Consider the following 23,171-nt stretch of genomic DNA (forward strand, 5'->3'; position numbering starts at 1 on the left):
GATTTTTGCATTGTAACGTCCTTTGTAGGTAGAGAGTCAGTATTCTTTCATTGCATGTTCTACTGCTTACCTTCAAGGTCAGAACAATGAACCCAGATGTCATCCCTGTTGATAAGTGCAAAAAGAAGTATCTGTATAGGTGTTGAAGGTCTAAATTTAATTGGGGAGCCTGGGCTTAAGTTATTTTTTCCTCAATGCTCAAATTCATTTGCCTCTATATTATACTGACCTGTTTGAGGGGAAGATGTTCATGTGGGATTGTAAGGACACTTGTTTTAGGAAAGCACAAGTCCCAAGTTATCTTCCAATTTTTGTTTCGAAATTCAGCCATGATCAGGTCATTCATGTTTGGGGGATATATTTAGAAAATCATGGAAATTGGTCATTTTCGCCCCCCTCCGGATTCAATTTATTTCTATCAAGACGAAATTGATTGGCCCAATCTATAACTGTGGATAATGAAGGAAAAGAGTCAAGGATTAATTGGAGCGGTCATTTATGAATTTCCGTAGTGGGGATCCCTTCTAATGCTTAAAACTTTATCGCAGAATGCTGCTCAGTTTAGTTGATTTTGTTTGTTTTGCTGTTTTTGGATCTCATCTGACGACCTCCTCAACTCGGCCGTGATCGTGATTTTTTGAGCTATAGAATCTGAGGTACATATTTAATGAGTTTATCTTACACACAAACTAAAAAAGTGGGGCAAAATGACCCTACGTCAATGCGAGGCCACCTAAATAAAAATGACCCCTCGTATTTTCAGAAATTTTACCTTGTGAAATGAATACGATTTGCTCAAATTGACCATTGAGCAGTTTCATACTTAAAAAACCGAAAAACGGTAAAGCCTGAATGAAAATACTAATAATGTGATATCAGAAAGTGTATGTTTTTGTTTGACGACTGGTTAATTCGTTACTAGAAAGAAAAATAAATAAAAACAAAATCGAAATCCGCCATAACTTCGCCAAAAATTTAAATCACGAAAAATGGCTTTGGGGTAGTGCACTTCAGCCCATGAATAATTTGCAACATGTATGAGTGCGGTCTGAGAGTTTTATCCCTCACTCCCTCACCAATGCATGAAAAATAATCTCCCACTTTCCCGTCAATTTATTTTTTTACCGATTGAAACCCTGCATTCGACTCACAGCTTATCATTTTACAACGGATGATGTCCATAAATTCCTACCTGCTTTGTTGAGAGCTGATGTAATCTGCCTAACTTATCAAAACTTCAGACAACTCTGAGCTTCATACAAAAACACATATTTTCTACTACAAGAAACACCATTAGTTTTTAATTAACAGTAACTTTGCGGGAAGAGTAGTCTAATTTTTCATTATTTAAATTTGACATAAACATAATTATGAACGAATTTTTTAAAAAATTGATCCACGTATTCCTACGAGATAAGAAAGTTGACGACGATCTTCCTAAAGTTTTAGAACGCCTGCGGCTGGATGTACCGTTTGAAACGGAATTAACAGACCGTTTCAGTCAAGGAGACATTTTTCGTAGAGAATTCTTTGAGGTGGCACTCGATGAGTTGACCGCCAAACTGAACCTAAAGGAACCATTAGATGTGTGTAACAAGCTGATTGAATTATTGACAAATGAAACAAATGAATATGCCTCATTGATTGGTAGGTTGACATAGTACGGATATGTCTGGTATTATTTATTTAATCTGTGTAATTAATTATAGGACAAATTACTCACATCCTGGAGCCCGCATATTCACAAAGTCCTGAGTATACTCATATCCAAAAATCACTCACTACAATGAAACTGGAAATTATTGATCGCCTGGACAATGGTGAATTTGCATCAATTTACAAAGTTTTGGACAAGACTACGCTGGCGACGTATGTAGTAAGATCTTTCAACGTAAAAAGGTGGAAGGAAAAGTGGAAGGATGCAAATCATACCGATGCGGAATACAATATCTATAGGGACCCAGCAAAAATTGATAGTTCCCCACATATTATTAGACTCATTAAAAAATGGGTTCATACAATTGAAGTGGAGGGTAAGGTTGACCCGATAACGCCAGCCGATAGCGAGCAGCCTGCTACGAGCCCCAAGTTCGAATTTTTGCTGTTAGAATATTATGAGGTTGACCTTGATACCTGGATGAACCAGAATCCGGACAGAGATATTCAATTTTTTAAGGGGACCATAATTTTACAGGTTCTTAAGGGACTCGAGTTCTTGCATGACCAAAAAATTGTTCATCGTAACTTGAAACCATCAAATATTTTCTTGAAGAATGTTGACAATAAAGTTAGCGTCAAGATAGGGGACTTTTCAATTTATAGAGAAATTTCAGAAGAGGAGTACCGAGAGGACTCGAGAAAAAGGGAGATGTTACAAAACTATCGGGCTCCTGAAATGTTACATGAAAGCGAAGGCGATCCAAAGCCTGCAGTGGATATATATTCGCTGGGGTTAATTTATGTTGTCCTACTTACGGAGTGGAATAATTATCAGGAGATTATAAATATGATAAACCTAGCGAGGCGCCAAGAGCTTGATCTTATTATCCCGGAAAGTGAGCGTAGCATTGTGAAAGAAATGTTGGCAAATAACCCGGAAAAAAGGATTCTTGCAAAAGATGCAATATCAAAATTAGAAGGTTCAATTGGCCTCCCTCCTCCAGATCCCAATACCGATTTGGAAGAGATTATGGATTATGAGGAGGATACGATGGATCTTTAAACATTTGTACCAACACTAAATAATTAAGTATGTAAAATTGAAGTTATAAATACAGGGGTGTGTTAGAGTTTATATGTTATAATTAGAACCTATTATTTATAAGAAATATATACGTACATACCATGAAGCAAAGTTACATTATGTATGTATTGTCGAATATAAATCAAAGTCCGTAGGCGGAATATACGCTCTCATTAATTTGGTAACGCATATTTTTTTTGCTTCACATCCTAATAAACAAAGGTAACATATTGGAAATTGAATCACTTTATGCGAGAAGGAATGACTTAATTAGTAAGCTTATGGCCCCAGCTGGCCAGAAATATTTGTGATAAGGTTATACATACATGCTTGCCAGAAGCCCTCCGGGTTATAAATTGTAAATTTCTGCAATATGAGTAATTTGCTAACATAAGATTAGTTAGGATGTTGTCAATCCGAGATCCAGACCAAGACAGGGTATATAAGTTAGAATTAGTTAAAATTAAGGTGCAGTTAAATTAAGTTCAGTATGGATTAATAAGGTATGGATGTTTTGAACTGGAATAACATGTACAGATATATTCTATGAATAAATTTGACCGTGATAGTTGTTATTTCAAATTTTTTCAAGATACATGAATTGGGTAGGGTGTGCGGATCTTTGCCACCCATTGAAACCTACCCATGAAATGCTACCCATTATATGCTACCCGAGATGGTCTGCCCCTATTATATCCTACGAGATTGACATCATCTCGCATGTAAGTAATAAAGTGGGAAATAAATTAATTGGAATACAATTATTGAGTAGTAATAATGTAAACCGGAATTTCAATGGCCACAAAAAAATTGATTCTGACGAGATTATCACAATTTGCATATATGTAGGTGATTTTTGTCAGTGCAACGGTACAACTAATTTGTTTCGGTTTCACTCCGTTCCCCATGGGGGAGGAAGTCGCATAAAACTGCAAAAAGGGGATGCTGATTTCTCGATTATGGGAAAATATATCGAAACGATGCTTTCATTAAAATATTCGTAATTTTTTTCTCTACAACCCGAACCGAGGGATTTTGGAAATTCGAAAAAAAAGTTCAAAAAGTAACTTGCAAAAATTTTGGATGACAATTTAAAGTCTCACATAGCCCCATAAATGGCGTATCGTTGGAATGGCGGGAGGATTCAGAATTTATGTTCGTTGTGAGGCCCGGGTCCACTGATGATTTAGAGACAGGAGATATTATTGAGTTTTAGTTCGTCGTTTGCTGTTAGCTCTCTCAATTTGCCCCTGTACATATACACAGTGTGCTCAATAATTTCGAGAATTGCATTATTTTAAATTTCACTGGGATGAATTGATACATTTACAAACTTTCATATCTATAGAATACCCGAACTATATGGCAATAGGACACTGAAGTTACATCGAGAAATATCATAGAGAAAATTGTGAGCCTAGACTATAGATGACTACACCTTTTGGCACGGGCGCTTTTTGTTATATATTACATCAGAACTTTTGGAAGCGATAGTTTAGGGGCTCTAAAGTTTTGTGAGATTTAGAGTAGGCCTTGACCTCCAACTTGAGTCATATGTCGTAGTCCAGAAAAATTGGGTCGGTTGAGACGGAAAGCAATAGTTGATAGGAAAAAACCTCCCGAAAATTATCCCGATTCTCGATTTGGATAACTTTTTCTCCAGAATAGAGACCTGATGTAGGTCCAATGTCCAGTTTCGAACAAAATGTACTCTTGAGGTTTACCAACCAGCTCCATGACCTCTTCGGTACAAGTATTCCTTCCTTGGGTCATACTTTTTGAGTAAAAAAGTGCGAGTCAGCTTTTAGTACCTTATTTGCTCCAATACACATCATCTGAGACCGAAGATACTATTTTTAAAGTTGTCTTTTGTCATTCGTGTTGCCCATATGCGTAAATGTATGCTCATTTCCTCCATGGAATATTTTTTTGACTCCTCAAATCGTATCATCCCTAAGGATAATATTTTTGCAGTTTTCCCTATCGCGCCTCTTACAAAGAGCTCCGAATCCGACTGCTTTGCTTCTTTCCACGTAGGTTGTCAAAATATGTAATAAGTATTGACGTATTGGGGGAACCCTAAGGTCTTCCAAAAGTGTCATTTGAAGAATCCTGTTTGACACAGTCAATTAAGGTATTGAATTTTTTTGAAAAAGACGACGATTTTTCAAAATTCTAACCTACTGTACAGTCACCATGTTGGTGTCCTCCCTGTGCGACATTGGCCGGATCTTTTCCTGTCAGTAATGGAGGAGACCCAAGGGTAACATGTAATAATGATGTAATTGTTGATCACATAATTACTCTGAGCTACAAAATATCGAAAACCAAGTACATGAGGTGAAAATTTTTATAAGTTCGGTTTTTGTACCATGACAGGCTGTCCCGTCGTATCGAATTTGTGTCAATAAGTGCAACGAAATATTTTTTAGTGCGTAGATTTAGGCTAGTTCGGCTGTATTTTTGACGATTTTCAAAAAAATTCCTGCGGCCAAACGAGGCGTGACACCATATTTTCTCTTGTTTAGGATGACAGCCTAATATGGGTGGCGTCGTTTGAGATAACTATGAACCTATAAATCAGGTCGCGCACTGCGCCACGAGGTCGCAAAGTTGGCGCAGAATGCAAAATTTCGATGTTTGGAGGCCGATAACTTTGCTCTGGAGCGTCGTACGTTGGTGTAACTTATATGAATTTGGGTTAGCTTTCATAGATCTCTCGAATGCAAAAGTTTTCAACCACACCCCTTCAAATGGAGATAACTTCTCCCCCAGGGGGTGTGGTCGACCTACAGTCAAATAATTTGTGTCATCCGTCCCCAAGCTACCTCATATGCATAAATAGCTCAAAAAAAGTCATAAAATAATTTCTGATATTTCCTACCATTGGGCGGCCCCATTGTGCTCAGGCAGGGCGGATATTATGCTGCGCTTTCGGGTAGAGGTTTCCATTTTATGATTTCCACGTTTATGATGCTTTATCGACTTTTCAAGGAAAATTTTTCAGACTAACTTAACGTTTCACATGAGCACAAAAAAGAGTTCGGTTCATGTAAACTTCGGAATCGATTTTAAGATGCGAGGCGCGTTGTTCTTCAATCCGCTTTTCCAAAGTAGACAGCAACTGGTCCCTTAACCATTCGTGAAGGCCAGCGACTGAAAGGGTTAAAAGACTTGAACTGTTTGCCATTTACACTGTGTCCAAAAAGTCCTGACGCTGTCGTCCCGCGCGCGGTTTTGCCTCGTTGTTTTGTTGATTACTTTTATATTTGGAAGTTCCGACAAATTGTATTTTTTCCACAATGGGTCCTAAGGTCAAGGTATCTTGTGAACATAAAAGAGTTAGAATACAAACATTATTCAGCGAAGGATATGGCACCAAAGAAATTTGTCAAAAAGTTCAAGTGTCTCCAAGTACAGTTCGCCGGTGGAGAAACAAAAAACAATTTACAGATAGAAAACGATCCGGAAGACCAAGAGTACTCTCGCCTACCACAAAACGTCAAATAAAGTCCAAAATGTATAGAAAATGTGGAGCATCTGTACGAAAAACCGCAAGAATATTGAATTCCACTCCCCGGTATATGAACAAAAATAAGAATATTTCAAAAAGTACCGTGCACAATTACCTCAAGACAACAAAATGGGGTAAAACTGCATATTGGAGCCAAAAGAAGACTCTTTTAAGTAAAAAAAATGTTCAAGACAGACTTAAATTTGGACAGTTGGTGGAGGAAACTGGATTTTTGACGCCGGGGACGCGTGGTCAAAAATTGAGGGCCAATATACTATTTACGGATGAGACATGGATCGAGCTCCACGGCCAAGGTCACTTTCAAAATCGTAGATACAGAACAGAAGAAAGAATAGACGTTCCTCCGATTTTAAGGCCAAAACACAGCCTTAAGATCATGGTGGCGGGTGGCTTCTGTGCCGGAGGCGTCACGCAACTGCACGTTGTTCCTCAGGGCCAAACCATCAACGCCAACTATTATCAAACCAAAATTTTGCCTACCTATACTCAGGCTATGAGCAGTGGGATATTTAGCAGTCGAAATAATATAGTTTTCCAACAAGATGCGGCTCCAGCACATACCGCAAAGTCGACGATGAAGATTTTAGAGGACGAATTTGAAACGGTGTGGGGAAAAGGGGTGTGGCCTGGAAATTCTCCTGACTTGAACCCCATCGAGAATTTATGGTCCATATTAAAGGATTCAGCATACCACGACCCTCTTCCCACGACAAGACAAGAGTTACAGGCCCGATTCCAAACCACATGGAATTCGCTTCCGGTTGACCTCTTACAAAAGTTGGCCCAATGCTTTAAAACACGTGTGGACCAAATGATGACCAACGACGGTGGACACACAACTTACTAGGGTACTTGAAAAAAAATGTTTCAAATTAATTATTTCCTTTCCCACTTTTCTACAAGCCAATAAAAATTACTCGTATTTTATGCGTCAGGACTTTTTGGACAGTGTATAAATAATCCGCTACAAATTACACGAAATGTTGGAGGGGGCCGTACATTTATAAAATATGAGATCGATTTTCTAGGAAGCTTGAATGTTAACCACTACCACAGGGGTGACTATGTGACTATGCCCCGTGTTAACAATTAACATGATAAAAACAGGAACACGTACTTGTCCCCTACCTCGTGTCGAATCGATCATATGCTTTCTGCACAGTCCTTACAAAGACTTAAGAAAAAAAAGGTTTAAGGGGACTCTAGAAATAAGTCAAGAGCAACATTACCCTTAAGTCAAAAAGTCATTGAACATGAAATTTTGGTTCATTTTTACTTCCCTAGTGTGTATAGTTTTACAGCATATTTATAACTATATCTATGTCTGTACGATACAGACTGTATCTACATTGTACGTACATATATATCCATGCTGCTGAAATATATAAAACGATAAATATGTATATCTGAACGCATTCAAAGTATGCACATCTGTACTTAACTCTGTAGCCACGTACGTAAGCTCAAAACCCGACTTGTACCGAAGGGTGGCACACAGTCTGTTGCAAGGGGTATAGTCTCTTATTCTGAAATGGAACGTTCAAAGTGGACGCTCCAAAAAGGGGGAAAATGTGACCCATATTTTTTTTATTGCGAATTTTATGGCGAAATGGCGTAAAACGGTGTCTTGGCTGATCAAAGCATATTTTTATGCTTATCAATGCTTAGCAAAATATCTCAATCCGAGTAAAATTGTAAATCTGAACTTATCTGTTAACACAGGTTAACACACGGAATATTTAAAATGAATGCTCCCATCGCTTTTCTTGTGGGTTAAATTTACAATAAAAAAAATATGGGTCACATTTTCCCCCTTTTTGGCGCGTCCACTTTGAACGTTCCATTTCAGAATAAGAGACTATACCCCTTGCAACAGACTGGTGGCACACCATCCCTTTCTTAATAAAATCTTAAGGACTAGTCTCCAAAGCCCGCCATGCGGGCTCTTAGCTTCAGAGACCTTTAAGGATTAAAATTAAGATTTGGGTTTAATTAATCCTAAAACCTCAATCTTTGATCTCAAGTTTAAGAATTTAATAATTTATCCCTAAACCCTAATACAACTCCGTAAATTGAAATCCAAGAGTGGGATTAAAATTGACTAAAAGTTAAATATCTACATTCTGCTGATATTTCTCCTCTATTCTAAATTGATTGCATTTTGTTCATTTTATACTCATTTTTTTAGCGGACATTTAAATACTTGAATTTGTTTGCGGAACTACTCTTAACGACGTATCCCCAATGCTAAATTTTACAAATTAGTTTAGCCGTAACAGAAATGTCTCCTCATACATATGGGTAAAGCGTTGCATTAAAAATAGTAAAATAGTAAAGTAGTATAAAATTAACATTTTATACTACTTTCCAATATAATCTTCACTGCGACAAAAATATTTAGTTAGCATCCAATAAGTTTTTATCAAAACCGAGCTAATTTTGCATATTAATGGTATTTCTTGCTTCACGGTGCAGATATTTGTTTAATTAATTTAAAAGTCTGGCATAATAAAGTTTAATGCAACACAATTCAGGCCTAAGTTCATTCCAAATCCAGGAAAATTACATAAAAACTTAATCCCACGTCAATCCTAAGTTAGGATTCCTAACCCCGCATTAAATTAAATTCCTAATCCTTGTTCTTAATCCCAAAATTAAAAAGAAACGTCCCAAATTCCCAATACCAATCACATAATTTCATTTTCAGAGCAAAAAACATTTTTTACTTAAAAATAATACTTTTTTTTAACTATTAATTTTAAATCAGAAATGTTTTTTAAATACACACACGGTCCGCTTATTTGGGATCATGAACAAATTACTCCGGTAAAAATCGTAGATAACCACCTTACACCTCTGAAGTTACGATAACTCCTAAAGGAGGGTTACGTGATGAAGGAAAGCGTCATAGGTCACGTTACGCCTCTACGCGTCTGTGCAGACGTCACAGGTCACGAAAGAACTCTAAGTGTGTGCCTATGTCACACCCCGTTGAAATGTCAAACCCAGACTCTTGGGGTGTGCCCAGATCACAGGTGTGCTTGGAGGTGAACTTAGAGTTGTGCACAGACCCGATTTTTAAAAACCCGGCCTGCCCGGCCCTCCTGAATTTTTCTAGATAAAAAGCTCGGCACGCGCAAAACCCTAATGGAAAAAGCCCCACCCGAGTGGATTTTCCTGGGCAAAAAACCCGGCCCGCCCAAAACCCTACATATAGGGTAGTGCAGGTTTTTTTAGGGTAAACCCGACCCTACGCACAGCTTTAGGTGTGCTTTGCGAACGTTTTGACACTTGCAGCTATAAGCATAGATCGGAGTACTCCGAGCTTGGAGTACGGCCTCCGGAGGCCGGAGTACGCGGAGGCCGGAGTACGCGGAGGCCGGAGTACGCGTGGGAGGCCGGAGGCCGGAGTACGCAAAATATCCGATCTATGGCTATAAGTACCTTTCAGTGGCGAAAAATGCAACATAGTTCCTCAAAACGCGGATAGGTGGAGCTGTTCGGTAATTTAAATAGCTATGGGGCAATATGAGATACATGGCGACTCTGAGGGTGCCCAGGTCAAAAGGTCACATGACGACTATGAGGGTGCAAAGGTCAAGTGTTGACCCCAGGACAATAGGATAAATGATGACTATAGAGGCCGGTGCGAAGGTGTCCAAATGTGTCTTGGTCAAATGCCAAACCTCATCCAATTGGAGCTGTTTTTATTTGATCTGATGCCAGTCAACGTTATGAGAACGTTTATACACTTTGAGCGGAAAACACCATCTAGCGGCGAAAAAACAACCTAGTACCTCAAAATGCCGATAGGTGGCGCTAGGCGGGTAATTTAAAGAACTATGGGTAATGTGATACATCCATCGAGTGAAGCGCTTGGTTCAATAGGTAACACACACACACATACACACACACACACACACACAACTCTGCACAATTCTTGTTATGATATGTATTTATTAGGTATGCAGCAAATAACTAATCCTAAGATGATTGAGCACTACTCACTTCTTTTCTTTAGGCGGTGGTGGACTTCTTGGAACCAATTCAGATAACACGTACATATGTATCTTAATTTATTATTCAACTCTTGAAACTATTAATTCCACTACACATACATACATATGTGGATTTATTATCCACCTATCTAATCATTCCATCCCAATCTGTATGTATCTTTATCAAGTGTAATAAGCCATGTACTTGGCAAACTTGACGAATTAATAATAAATGTGCATATCTCAATAAATACTCGGCTAGAAGTGAGTTAAATTAAATAAGTCAATACACAAAATATACTCTTAGTATTTGTAAATATGTAGGTCAAATAAATATATACTTGATCATTTTCTCAAATCATACGTTTTAATAAATTGTTTCCCACGTTTGCTAATTTAGAGTATGGAAAACCCATCCAGTCTTCCGAGCCTGCTCGAGTGCACCATCTGCTTGGACGTGCCGGCCTCGCCGATCCACAATTGTGCGAATGGACACATCATTTGTGGCCTTTGTGTGGAGAAAGTTACGAAATGTGGGCTCTGTGAGTCCACCAATTTGCAAGGTTCCATCCTGGGAGAAAGACTGTCACGACAGGTGCGTAAAATTCCAGGAATAATTACATACATACTCCAGGTTGTCTAACATTAGATTGTTTTCAGCTCGAGTTTAAATTGAAGTGTCCATTTTACGATGTCGGCTGCCAACAAGTTATTGCCGCTGCGGATCATAAAGCGCATAAGGAAAGCTGCGACTTCCGGTTTAACCATTAATCAATATCTATAAGTAATTTGCATGGGGTGGCAGAAAATATTGCACGACTTGAAAACTGTTCTATCTCATGTATTGCCCACCATTGGAAACATGCAGGTTCGAAGCTTCTTCTTCAATTCTCGCCACGATCTCTCGATATTGTTGATGTGGACTTTGCAGCTCCGATAACGGGGATTGTTGTGGATTGGATCTCCCAGCCGCGGTCGAACTCCACGAATCCAGGTACAGCCCTCTACAAATCGTCTGCTGTGGTTGACCCTCCCGTGCCCTTTGAACCCTAATCGCCTGTCGATGTTGATGTAGCTTCTATGATAATCGGACATGATGTAGGATCCCCGTTTCACTCGACCTCCAATAATCCTGTCCAATGTTGGTCTAGACTTGTCCTTAATCCTTTCAATCCACATATGCTTGGTTAGTCGACTGCAGCAACCGAAAACCCAAACGTGCCTGGACAACCTCAGCCGTCTTCCCCGATGGTACTTCCGTTTGAATAAATGGCTTTCGTCTACTTCCACGATGTCATCACGCCCTCCAATCGGTATAAAGTCATGGTCTTGAGTCACGTCACACACTTCCCGAAAGTAACTATATAAGTCTACGGCGGTTGTCTTACTCCCAATCCCACAGTCCTTCCTAGCCAATCCTAATTTTTCATCGCGAACAAACATAAACATCATTTTCAGCGCCTGCTCGAAAGATACCTTCACGTGCTCAAAGAAAGTTCCCTTTGTTGGGCTAACATAAACTGCCGTTCTATGAGGTTTGCGCCTACATCTCCATCTAAACCCTAACTTCTGGCTTGATCTCTCTTGAGCATGCATCATTCTACGGCATTGTGGGCAGCTCATCGTCTTAGGGACAAGCCCCCAGGCATAGGCAGCGGTAACTGCTGCTTCCTGACTGTTAATTAAACTGCCGAAGTCCCAAATAGAAATATTTCTCAAGTTCCCCCAAACATTTTTGAATTGCCGAATGGCGGCGAAATCTGGCGGATGCATTTTTCTAGCTCTTCAAGCTATATCTGAAACATAAACTAAACTGCAATTCGGCTACCTAGTAGTATCTGCCATGTAACATGATTTTTATGCAACCATATTACACGGCAAGTACTATGAAAATATTTTTTCCCCAGCAAGATTCGAACCCAAAACCCCGAGGAACTGCAGGTTTTTGACAACCGATTTAGTAGCTGAGCCACACATGGACAGTTCCAAAAGTTCCGATGTTTATCCCACTATTTATGATACAATTATCAGCAGAAATTAGGCTAAAAATTTTAAGCACAATTTGCAAAAAGACCATGGTGTATCGTGCTCCAAGCAACCTTTTGTATTACTTAGTATCACATGGTAAACCATAACGATACTGAAAAAACACCTCCAATATATCACAGAGCACTCGCCACCAGGGGGAATCGAACCTAGTACAGCCGGTGTGCACCCCGACTGCGCCATGTTGTCTATTTCCAAATGTGTATGGAATAAAACTAATATTTATGTTCAGTTGATTTTGGGGTGATGTGAGATATTGTAAAACCTCCAATGCAGCCTTCATATAGCCCGAGCCTCATTTTTTGCCTGCTTTATTCTGCACCAAAATTATTCGGCGTGACCACCACTACAACTTTTTTATTTTTTAGAATTTTTTTTCAATATTGGCTAATAATCATTTTTTCCACCAAATCTAACTTTGTGGAAAATTTGAAGTCAATCGGAAGACTTTGGAAATTTCATGACCCCCACCACTGCACGTTTTAAGGGCAAGTTGGACCCCCACTACAACTTTTTTGTTTTCCAACCGATTTTGCTCATCTTCGAACTCGTCCAATATTTTGACATGTTTTATGTGTGTGCAAAATTTGAAATCGATCTGACAAGTAGAACGACCGTAATCGTGTGGACAGACAGACAGCCGCAACGGGTACATAAGCCATCTCACCTTCGGCTCGGGCTAAAAACTGAATTTGTAGGATGTAAATTTGTTGGAATAAATAAAAAAAATTTTTTGGTGGGTAGAAAAGCGGGTATTTGATTTTTGGGGTAATTTGAGAAATTCAAGATTTCGACGTTTTTTTGGTCCGCGAACCATGTTTGATGCAGGTTGACACTCAAATAGTGTTGAAATGCATAAAAAACCAATAATCTCACTTTACCCCAACATTTTGGGGCACGGTGAGACAAAATCTCAGAATTCCCTGAAACGTCCAAAAATGGAATACAAATTTTTTCCCCTTGAAAAAAAAACTTAGAAATTTTTCAAAATTTTTCTAAGTTTTTTTTTGTTAGGGGCAAAAAAATGTTTTTGCAGATTTACACCGATCATGACCTGTAGGTCACGAAAATGACATTTGTAGAAAAAAAAAATTCGAAAAAATTTCTAAGTTTTTTGGGGTCCCCTTTTCCGTACCCTAACCGATCTACCTTTCCTCTCAATATTGGAGAATTTTGTAGTTTGTCTTTCACTTATTTATGCCCAGCCTTAGCCACCAGCCTGTCATAATATTGTGCCAAGATTGCATGCAAATCGGATGAAAAATGACGAAATCACGACATGGCGATAAAACAAGTCGAAAACATGGCGATGACCGTGTTCCGACATGTCGACAACATAAACAAATGTGTCAAAATTGAATGCAAAAAATCAGACGAAAAATGACGAAATTGGCGACAAGAACGTTTAGAAAATTTGCAAAGCTGGAAGTCATTTGTAGTTTTATTTTTAAATTAAATAACCCAATATACACATTAAAGGTTGTCTCTTATTTTCTTCTTTAATGCCACCAACATGCAAATTTTAATTGCTTCGTCCACCTTTGCAGAAAATATTTGTTTGTACAGTTTTGCAGATTTTGCATCTTAAAATTACTAAACATATTTAAATAACTTAAAATCAATGGTTAATTTAAATAATTTAAAAAGTTTGAAGTATTGGCAAGAAATCTCAACGGATCCCAAAAATGAGAGTAATCGCGGTTCAAATATTGGGAGTCATTTCCCAGTTTTTAACGGTTTTATTTGCATTCTTTGTTTGTTGGTGGTCTTTTTCTAACTTTTAATTAACTGAAATTAACTAATTAATCACATCGAACCTTACCCAGAGGGAAGAATAAGTCGGCTTATCAGAAAAAGAGGTGATCCACCTTTATCACAAAAACTTGACAAAGATGGCGACCGTACTTGGAGTACCATCCGAGTTAATTCTTCAATTCGCAAATCACTTGGACCAGATTGGAACCGAGGTTCGGAACTCTTTCGAATCGAATAAAGCTGAAGATTTTGATACGAAAATCATTTGTGATGGAGGATCAATCATCAATCTGCACAGGGTTATCTTGGCCTCGGCGAGTCCTTGGTTAAAATCGGTAAGTGTTTGGTCATCTTATCATCATTGTTATAAAGTGGGGGTGGATTATCGGATGTTTAGTTGAAGGGAAATTTATTAAATTTCTGATTTTTTCCCCTAGATCTTCGCCGGGATGGAAATCCCCCTCGACGTGTACACCATAATCCTGCCCGACGTGAAGTATCCCGACATGCTTGTCCTCGCCGAGTTCATGTACGGCGGCGAGGTGACCCTGCCCCTGCAACAGCTCGGCAGGGTGGTTGACCTCATGAAACTACTCGGTCTCCAACCAGGCTACGGAAACGGGAAATTCCTCATTGACAACTTTTACGATCCGACTTTTCCTGTGATGCATGTTCATCCACCTGCAACCAGGCCATCGTCGCCGCAAGGGTTGAAATCACGGGTAGACGATGTACAACTCCAGGTAGGAAATGTAATTAGAATTTTGCTAAATGAATAGTTTGACCATATTTTTTGTCCGTCAGGATTCGGCCAGTGCTCAGCAAGACGATAACGGCGGAAACATAATGGTCGGTTCGGATTCTTTCAAACCGAGAATGGTTGAAAGTATTGGCGAGTGTGAAATTAATTTCAACTGGTCTTCAGTGGATGTGATGAATGATGGCGAGATGATGGCGAACGATCCACTCTTCATAGTGCAGGATGAAGGAATTCCGGATTCTGGATCGGTGTCAGCTTCCGAAACGGTGCCTCCTCTCGACGCCGCTGCAGAGGACGACCATCAAAAACATATCGTTCATGAAGAACATGTCGCCAACCAAGAGCAGGTCGTCAACCAAGAGCATGTCGCCAACCAAGAGCATGTCGCCAACCAAGAGCATGTCGCTAACCAAGAGCATGTCGCCAACCAAGAGCATGTCGCCAACCAAGAGCATGTCGCCAACCAAGAGCATGTCACCCACCAAGAGCATGTCGCCCACCAAAAGCATGTCGCCAACCAAGAAGATGTCGCTAACATGGAGCAGGTCGTCAACCAAGAACATGTCGCCAACCAAGAGCATGACAAAAAGCATGTCGCCAACCAAGAGCATGTCGCCAACCAAGAGCATGTCGCCCACCAAGAGCATGTCGCCCACCAAGAACATGTCGCCAACCAAAAGCATGTCGCTAACCAAGAACATCTCGCCAACCAAGAGCAGGTTCCCCACCAGCATCACCAGGATGAAGATGTTGACGTTGATGTCGTAGGAATGGATCAGGAAATCGATCGTGGAATGGAACTTGGTGAGTAAATTTTTGCAGGGAATTTTGATAGGAAATTTATTTATGATTTTTTTTTCTAGACGGGCAATCCAACTCTGAAGCGAGCATGGTGGATGAAGGTGTCGGTGTTGGTCAAGACCAAAACCATCATCTCTCCCGAAGATCCACCCGTTTGGCCGCTACTCTACGAAAACTCGCCACCACTCCACCAGACCTCGCTGCGACTCCTGGAAAAAAACTCGCCGCGACTCCAGGAAAACTCGTCGAAACTCCACGAAAACTCGTCGCTACTCCACGAAAAAAACTCGTCTCAACTCCACGAACACTCGCCGCCACTCTAGGAAAACTCGCCGAAACTCCACGAAAAAAGGTCGCTGCGACTCCAGGAAAAAAACTCGCCCCGACTCTACGAAAAGTCGCCGCGACCCCACAAAACCTCACCGCAACTCGAATTCTTCGAAGTCGCAATAAGAGCGTTTCTTCGACTGGAGAATGTCGCCTGCCCCGAAGGTGGGAGGAGATAGAAGATGAGAGTGATGGAGATAGGAAACGACCACCAAAACGAAAACGACCGTCCTCTGCAAATCTGAATAAGAAAAAACCGGCCAACAACACTGATCTCTTTGCGTGTCAGCATTGTGAAAAGAGTGAGCCAAATTTTACACAAAGTATTTTATTTTATTAAGCATAAAACACTAAAAAAAATTGTATAATTCTTCAGCATTCGTCTCCAATTGGAATTTAGTCGCTCATACTCGCACCCACACGGGTGAAAGGCCTTTTGGTTGCTTCTTTTGCAACGCCTCTTTCCGTCAAAAGGTAACAAAACACGAAATAAATTCAAATAAAAGGAAAACGTTAACAATTTATTTTCACCCGGTTTTTAGGCCCACTTGGAGAAACATACTACCGCCGTCCACCTCCCCCGTGAGGAGGAGTCGGAGTCGCCTAAAATCAAGCGAAAGAAGCCTGCCAGAGGTAAATAGCTCTGGGATCTCGTTAATTCTCAACTTTCTGGAGATACAGAAGATTTTCAAGCTGCTTCCTTTTCAAGAACAATACACCGACGACATTTTTCACAATTCTATCGAGACCTAGGTCGGCAGGGGGAATAGTTACGTAAAAAAGTGTATGAAAATATAGAGGTTAAAGTATTTTTAGTTATTTGCAGTATTTTTTAGTTGTAGGATTACTTTTACCAATTTTGTACACTTTCTTAAATTATTTACCAAACTTAAAAGTATTAACTATTTCCAATGCAATAATGATACTCGAAGAACATGCTAATAAATATAGAGGACAAATAAATCAAATCCAAACATGAGATACTATTTAAAAATCCTGACATTTTGTGACCTGATGAAATAAAAATTAGTACAAATAGGTACATAGAAATTTAGATAAGACAAATTACAAATTTAGTACAAATTAAACCACTAAAATTATTAGAATTTACAAGTACGTGTAAGTAAAAAAAACGAGAGATTATTTATGCTAGTTAGGTTTCATTAATGTTATTTGCCATTTATCTATTTGCAGACAATTAACTAACTAAATAGGCAATTCAAAATTAATGAAGTTTCGTTGGTGTAATGTAAACTTGGCTTACAAAAAATGCTTAATTTTGACTGATTACAGTACTTACACGACAAATAAAGAGATTGATAAAAATAATTCCAGGGTTTCAATCTATTTATTGAAAATCATTTCATCCTTTCCAAGAAAAATTTACAAAATTCTGATTTTTTTGAGAGAATAAAAAATCCAGGTACTCCATTCGTCGGGAGATAATATCTGCAAGAGGTATGTACATAAGTATTAAAATTTGCACAAATTCGCGAAAAAATGTGTAATTCACACCTCTCTTGCCGCATGACGTCTCTTAAAGCGGTCCCCTCCTCAATCATGACCCAGCCGCCACGTTGACCATCGACGTAATAAACGTCCACGTCGGCGGACCCATACTCGTGGTTTTTGTCCCAGTTGGGTGGTTCCACATCCAACATTTCGTGCAGATGGGGCAGGAATCTGCAACAAAGGAAATTTTAATTAGTACACAAATTTGCGGGTTCGGTTGGTGGTGCATGCTTGCAAACGCGTTTGAAGAGAAAGTTGGAGGCGAAAACTGGGAAAAGAATTTATATCCCTGTAAAAATATTTGGAATTGTCGAGCATTTGTAGGAAATTTTAAACGTTTTCGGGAATTTTCGAGCGTATTTAGGAAAGTTTGGCCCTTTCAGTCGGTTTTTTACGGGCCGTGGGATTTTTCTGGGATTTTCTTCCCCCCGTTTTCCGTTAAAAAATCAGATATCGAACCAACGCAAAAATTCTTAAAAATGTGTTCCTAAACTTACTCGTCCGTCTCTCTAAATTCTTTGACGAAATCGGACGTGGAGTATTCCGGGTAATACAGCAAAACGGGCCAGACGAGCTCGTCGGCGTCAATCCTCACCACCGCGTCGCTACCCCCCTCGACCTGGAGAAAATTGGCGTTTAACATTTTCACCCCTGATTTTCGAATCCGTTCCATAAGGACGAACGCCTCTTTGGTCAGCTTCGCTTTTGCGGATTTCTCCTTGTGCCGCGACAGTTGGGCGTTTCCCTGTAAAAATTGGAAAATTCAAATTATCAAAAATTTGGCCAATTTGCAAAAATAAGGAGTATGAAAATTAAAAAAAACTTTCGACTAATCGAGGGTAACAAAAAACATTAAAAATTCCAAACTATTCTCATAAACCTTTGTAACCTTTCAAAATTAACTTTAAAATCCCCCAAATTAATAAAATTGTAACAAATTCAAGTCAGAATCGTGCAAAAATTTGTGAATTTTAATTTCCTGGGTCTCTTCCCACTCTAAAAATTACCTTCCCCATCAAAATCTTCTTCTCTAACTCCACATCCTTCATCCCCACCGATTTCCCTCCCTCCAAAAGCTCCCCAGCCTCCTCCCACTTCTCCAGTTTGACACAGCACTCAATCCCTTTCTTCCAACTCTTCTCATAATCCGGTTTCAACTTGAGCGCTTTTTTAAAGTCGGTCAACGCCGACCGGAAATTGTCCACGTGGAATTGACAAACTCCTCGATTGTTATACAAAGTGGGGAGCAGGGCGTCAATTTTCGCCGTAACTTCTTCTTCTTCCTCACCATTTTTTTCCCCACTTTGCTCCAGAGTTTTTATCGCTTCGCTAAAAATGCTCGCGGCGATGCGATACTTTCCCATTTTGAATTGAAAGAGGCCGTCCGTCTTGTAGTTGAGGGCGAGTTCGAGGGGAGTATTTTCATCGGGGGAATATTTCAGCTGTTGTAGCGCGTCAAGAAGCGGTGGGAGCGGTTCGGACGGGGAGAGGGCGTCAATTTGGGATTGGGTAATGAAAAAGGGGTGGTTCACGAGAGACGATTCCAAATCGGCGAGTTCCTCCGGTGTCGGCGCGGCGCGACGGAGGTGGGCCGGAAGTGGGGTCGGTGTGTCGGAGGAGGCGTAGTGGGATAGGATTTGGGAGATCCGGTCGTCATCTTGGGGGGAAGGTTGCTGGATAAAGAGGAGATAAATAGTTAAATATTTCATATTTACTAAGACTCAAAACTTTATCTATTTAACAATTGCACAAGTTTAGCGGAAATGTGTTAATAATTTTCTATACCTGTAATAATGGGTCTGGGGTTGTATTATCCTCGGGTGGAGGTGGTGGGTCGACCTGGTCGAATAAGTTTGAGAATTAATTACATAATTAGTTCAAATAATTTAGTTTAGATTTTAGTTTAATAATTAAATTAAGATTCTTAATTCCAAATTCCACAATTTGTATAGAAATTATGAATTTAGTTACTGTTGTATTGGTGGTGGGTGGATCCTTGTCCATCTCGGTCCCCTCCTTCTTCGGAAATAAAAATTATGCCTCACAAATTGAAATAATGCTTCAAAAATTGAAAATCTTCATCAAAAACAAAAACGTACAAAAAATTCGCACATGTCTTCTCACTTGACTCAAACCCGCCGTCTCAGCTCAAACTCAAACTCTCACCAGCAACAGCAGCTCAGCCGGTCCGAGAGGAAAATAAACTTTAATTTTTGTTTTTCTGCAAAATTTCGAAAATGTTGCTCAGAAAAATATACCAGGTTGGATATCGTCCCACCAATCGGTAAGTAGTCCATAAATTACGACTCCCCACCCTCACCGGGCCACCGGCACACCCATAAAATAAAATCACAATTCGCGAAAATTTTCACATCTTTCTTACTTAAAATTAAATGCAAGTTAATTACTTAACTAAGTGAAATAACGGGTTCATTCGTATTTCAGTCTCTTCGCCACTTTTCCTCCGAGCTATATCCACCCCATTTTTCGCCACGCTGACCAAGTCGCTCTTCAGGAGGCGAATGACTTCGAGCGCCATACTTTCCTCCCAGTCCGCCCGGCGAATAGTAGTCAAACCTCGTCCGTCTTTTACGACCCACTCGTCGCCAAATTTACTAACCATATTATGCGAAAAGGGAACAAAATCTTGGCCAGGGGACTGCTCGAAAATGTAAGGGTTCAAAGGTTGCGATGTCAAATCATTTCTCATTTTTGGGTTTTACTACAAGTTTTTAGCAAGTTGAAAATGTCAAATCCTTCAATTTGCAAATAATTGCTCTCTTAAAATTTTATTTGTTCGAATAAGAGGTTTTCCACAATGACAAAGCTAAAACTTGTGCTCGGAACACAATTTTCAAACAATTGGTAAGAAATATAACTATTTCCAATTTTTCACACATTTTTGACACATTTGTTGTAATTTTGAAAGTCATTTTGCAATTAACTTCTGGGCAAGCACAAAGCTAAAACTTGTGTTCGGAACACATTTTTCTTTGACGACGTCCAGCACTTGTTTGGACTCGTGTTGATTAAATGTCTTGGGATCCGCCAAACCACCATCACGCAAAATGATGACTCTGACTGGATAGCATCCTTGTTCCTAAAGAAAAATTGGTATGGATATTGTGACATGAATCTATTTCTCGTTAAATTATGCGTAATTAATTTTTCTTTAGGAACAAGGATGCTATCCAGTCAGAGTCATCATTTGACGCGATGGTGGCTTGGCGGATCCAAAGACATTTAATCAACACGAGTCTAAAGAAGTGCTGGACGTCGTCAAAGAAAAATGTGTTCCGAACACAAGTTTTAGCTTTGTCCTTGCCCAGAAGTTAATTGCAAAATGACTTTCAAAATTACAACAAATGTGTCAAAAATGTGTGAAAAATTGGAAATAGTTGTATCTCTTACTAATTGTTTGTTATATTCATTAATTAATATTAATTTTTAATTAATATTAATTAATTACTTTCATGTATGTATGAATGATCATTTAACAAATTATTAATTTTTCAATTTTTCTTTTTGAATAATTCCAGACCTTCATGGAAATTAAGAGGGTCCAACTCGCCAAATATGCCACCAATCCTAACGTGGAGTTAAACCCGTACAAACTTTTACACCAGGCTGTCGCCAACTCGCGTCCCTTCCTCCAAACGACCCCGATCAAGCGGGGCGGTCACACTTATCAGGTTCCCATTCCCATCAGGCCAAATGCCAGTTTGGCCATTGCGTTGGAATGGCTTATCAACGCGGGGAAGGAGAAGGATGACGATACGAGGTTTTGGAAGCAGTTAGCCAAAGAAATTATCGACGCGGCGGAAGGAGTGGTGAGCTGTCCAAAGACTCAATTTTATTTAAATATTTGCACAACTTGTTTAATGTTTGCCAATTATTCGCACATAGTAATTAATCATTCTCCTTTTTCTATTCTGCAGGGCAAAGTAATCAAGCGAAAACAGGATCTCCACCGAGTTTGTGAAGCTAACCGAGCCTACGCTCATTATCGATGGGGTTAAAGACAACGTAGTTAATTGTGCAGTTTTAATAGTAATAATTAAGTTTATAATAATTAGTTTATGTAGTAACACACGTGATCTAAATAATATAATCTTGTAATTTAAACTAATTCACACCGTAAACTGTGTAAAGATGTGTTCACTCTTTCTTGCTAACCTACGCCATAGTTAAACTATAGCATTGGCGCAAGTTGCTAAAATCATGTTAAAATTTGTGAAATTGTTTTTTTGTAGAATGAGACTACTAATAAGTTTGTAATGAATTCAGTTTTCCTTCGTAATCTTTGCAAATTTGAAGGTTTGCAAGTTTACTAATTTTGATTTTTTTTGGATAATTTTGTTTGGAAAATTTATTGCGACCAGTTAACAATTTTGGTGACTTTAACTAGCCTTTAAAACTGTTTGAATCCTAATTTGACCAGGAACTCGACGCAACCTAAGCGAAGTCGTTAATTAATTTCACAAAATTTAATAAACGGCTTTAAAGTTACAACAAGGTTTAAAAGCATTCTGTAATCTGATTTTGTGTGAACTTAATTTCGTAAATTTCTTAGCATTTTTTTATAAGTAGTACAGTAACAAATTTGAGGTACAAGTTCGGTATATAAAAATAAATCCAAGCCAGAAATAATCAATCACTTCGAAGTGCGATTAATTTTCATCAATTTAAGCAACATTTCTGCAAAAAACGAGTATCTATCTGAAACTCAATTTGTTTTGACTTCAACGCCAAAATAAATTTTACAAAGGAAACGAATTATTAATTTCTATTGAGGTTATTTTACAGTTTTACCGATTTCAAAACTGGCCTAATCTAACATAGTATTGCCAAATCTGAAAATCGATTAGGTAATTAAAAATTTTAACGTGACTAAAGTGTGATTAGGTTTTCTCAATCTCAATTTTCTACTCAACATTTTTACTCAAAATATTAATCTGTGCCAAACTTATTTTTGACTTCAACGCCAAAGTAACTTTTGTGAAGAAATTAAATCACGATTCGTAAATTATTAGATGTCACTGTTTGCAATTGCAACCGGAATTAAATGTTTCTACGTAAAATGTTTATCGGTCAACACTTTGAGTTTAATGCCGAAATATTGTAAAAAAATAATTTAAAATTTGTCCTCAGGTGAGCTTGTCACAAATCACAAATCTGGCGAAACATGAAATTTAAATGCCCAATTTCATCGATGCATTGTGTCCATAAAAGTTTATTGATGACGCTAGCGTATTTTGTAAGCTCAAAATTATTTCGTGACAAAATTGTCACCAAACCGTTTGTGAAGATTTATCACCGGATAGTCCAAAAAAAATTAGTGAACTCAAATTCTATACTTTCCAGCTAGAAATTGATTAAAACATTGGGCCTCCTCAGACACACGAAAATATCGTCGCTTAGAATTTCGCTTCGTTTTTCGCTTACTTCCTGATAGGCGAGCTCTGGGGTAAGCGAACAGAAACTCAACTCAGAAGTGGGGTTAAGGTCGCTTAGCTGAAGTCTCAACAAAATTTTGCAAATTTCATAATTTGGGCATGATATCGATAAGCGAAAAACAAAGCGAAATTCGAAGCGACGATTTTTTCGTGTGTCTGAGGAGGCCCATTGTAACAAGTTTTAATCTTCACTAAATTACTGTTACCCTTTGAGTCTAAAATCTCTACGGAATCGAAT

General features: G+C 39.0%; 4 protein-coding genes across 4 annotated transcripts; 3 read left to right on the forward strand and 1 right to left on the reverse strand.

The window, feature by feature from the left end:
- Nucleotides 1–1,149: 1,149 nt before the first annotated feature.
- On the forward strand, nt 1,150–3,325 carry LOC110856197 (mitogen-activated protein kinase 4). Its single transcript, XM_022104664.2, has 2 exons — nt 1,150–1,647; nt 1,710–3,325. Exons 1-2 carry the CDS (start codon nt 1,371–1,373, stop codon nt 2,720–2,722), a joined length of 1,290 nt encoding a protein of 429 aa, XP_021960356.1. The 5' UTR covers nt 1,150–1,370; the 3' UTR covers nt 2,723–3,325.
- A 10,043-nt stretch (nt 3,326–13,368) lies between these two features.
- On the forward strand, nt 13,369–17,294 carry LOC110856291 (zinc finger protein 853). The gene is made up of 6 exons (XM_022104771.2): nt 13,369–14,412; nt 14,515–14,820; nt 14,882–15,641; nt 15,701–16,267; nt 16,342–16,439; nt 16,508–17,294. The coding sequence occupies exons 1-6, from the start codon at nt 14,215–14,217 to the stop codon at nt 16,604–16,606; spliced, it is 2,028 nt and encodes a 675-aa protein (XP_021960463.2). The 5' UTR covers nt 13,369–14,214; the 3' UTR covers nt 16,607–17,294.
- On the reverse strand, nt 17,295–19,590 carry LOC110856272 (DNA polymerase interacting tetratricopeptide repeat-containing, protein of 47 kDa). The gene is made up of 6 exons (XM_022104751.2): nt 19,449–19,590; nt 19,263–19,316; nt 18,485–19,150; nt 17,975–18,222; nt 17,481–17,648; nt 17,295–17,414 (listed from the first exon to the last, which is right to left on the reverse strand). The coding sequence occupies exons 1-6, from the start codon at nt 19,479–19,481 to the stop codon at nt 17,324–17,326; spliced, it is 1,260 nt and encodes a 419-aa protein (XP_021960443.1). The 5' UTR covers nt 19,482–19,590; the 3' UTR covers nt 17,295–17,323.
- Nucleotides 19,591–19,619: 29 nt separating this feature from the next.
- Nucleotides 19,620–22,131, forward strand: LOC110856273 (28S ribosomal protein S7, mitochondrial). The gene is made up of 4 exons (XM_022104752.2): nt 19,620–19,761; nt 19,923–20,148; nt 21,017–21,307; nt 21,416–22,131. Exons 1-4 carry the CDS (start codon nt 19,715–19,717, stop codon nt 21,494–21,496), a joined length of 645 nt encoding a protein of 214 aa, XP_021960444.1. The 5' UTR covers nt 19,620–19,714; the 3' UTR covers nt 21,497–22,131.
- Nucleotides 22,132–23,171: the final 1,040 nt, after the last annotated feature.

The sequence above is a fragment of the Folsomia candida genome, unplaced genomic scaffold (assembly GCF_002217175.1).
Source record: "Folsomia candida strain VU population unplaced genomic scaffold, ASM221717v1 Fcan01_Sc015, whole genome shotgun sequence".
NCBI classification, from domain to species: domain Eukaryota; kingdom Metazoa; phylum Arthropoda; class Collembola; order Entomobryomorpha; family Isotomidae; genus Folsomia; species Folsomia candida.

Bases quoted from the DNA above. Each gene is read 5' to 3' on its own strand.
- LOC110856197 (XM_022104664.2), top strand. From the start codon at position 1,371: ATGAACGAATTTTTTAAAAAATTGATCCACGTATTCCTACGAGATAAG. The intron at 1,648-1,709 runs GTAGGTTGACAT...AATTAATTATAG, and splicing joins TGAATATGCCTCATTGATTG to GACAAATTACTCACATCCTG.
- LOC110856291 (XM_022104771.2), top strand. From the start codon at position 14,215: ATGGCGACCGTACTTGGAGTACCATCCGAGTTAATTCTTCAATTCGCA. The intron at 14,821-14,881 runs GTAGGAAATGTA...TTTGTCCGTCAG, and splicing joins TAGACGATGTACAACTCCAG to GATTCGGCCAGTGCTCAGCA. The intron at 16,268-16,341 runs GTGAGCCAAATT...ATAATTCTTCAG, and splicing joins GTGTCAGCATTGTGAAAAGA to CATTCGTCTCCAATTGGAAT.
- LOC110856272 (XM_022104751.2), bottom strand. From the start codon at position 19,481: ATGGACAAGGATCCACCCACCACCAATACAACA. The intron at 18,223-18,484 runs GTAATTTTTAGA...CAATTTTTACAG, and splicing joins AGAAGATTTTGATGGGGAAG to GGAAACGCCCAACTGTCGCG. The intron at 17,415-17,480 runs GTGTGAATTACA...TACCTCTTGCAG, and splicing joins GACGTCATGCGGCAAGAGAG to ATATTATCTCCCGACGAATG.
- LOC110856273 (XM_022104752.2), top strand. From the start codon at position 19,715: ATGTTGCTCAGAAAAATATACCAGGTTGGATATCGTCCCACCAATCG. The intron at 19,762-19,922 runs GTAAGTAGTCCA...TTCGTATTTCAG, and splicing joins GGATATCGTCCCACCAATCG to TCTCTTCGCCACTTTTCCTC. The intron at 21,308-21,415 runs GTGAGCTGTCCA...TCTATTCTGCAG, and splicing joins TCGACGCGGCGGAAGGAGTG to GGCAAAGTAATCAAGCGAAA.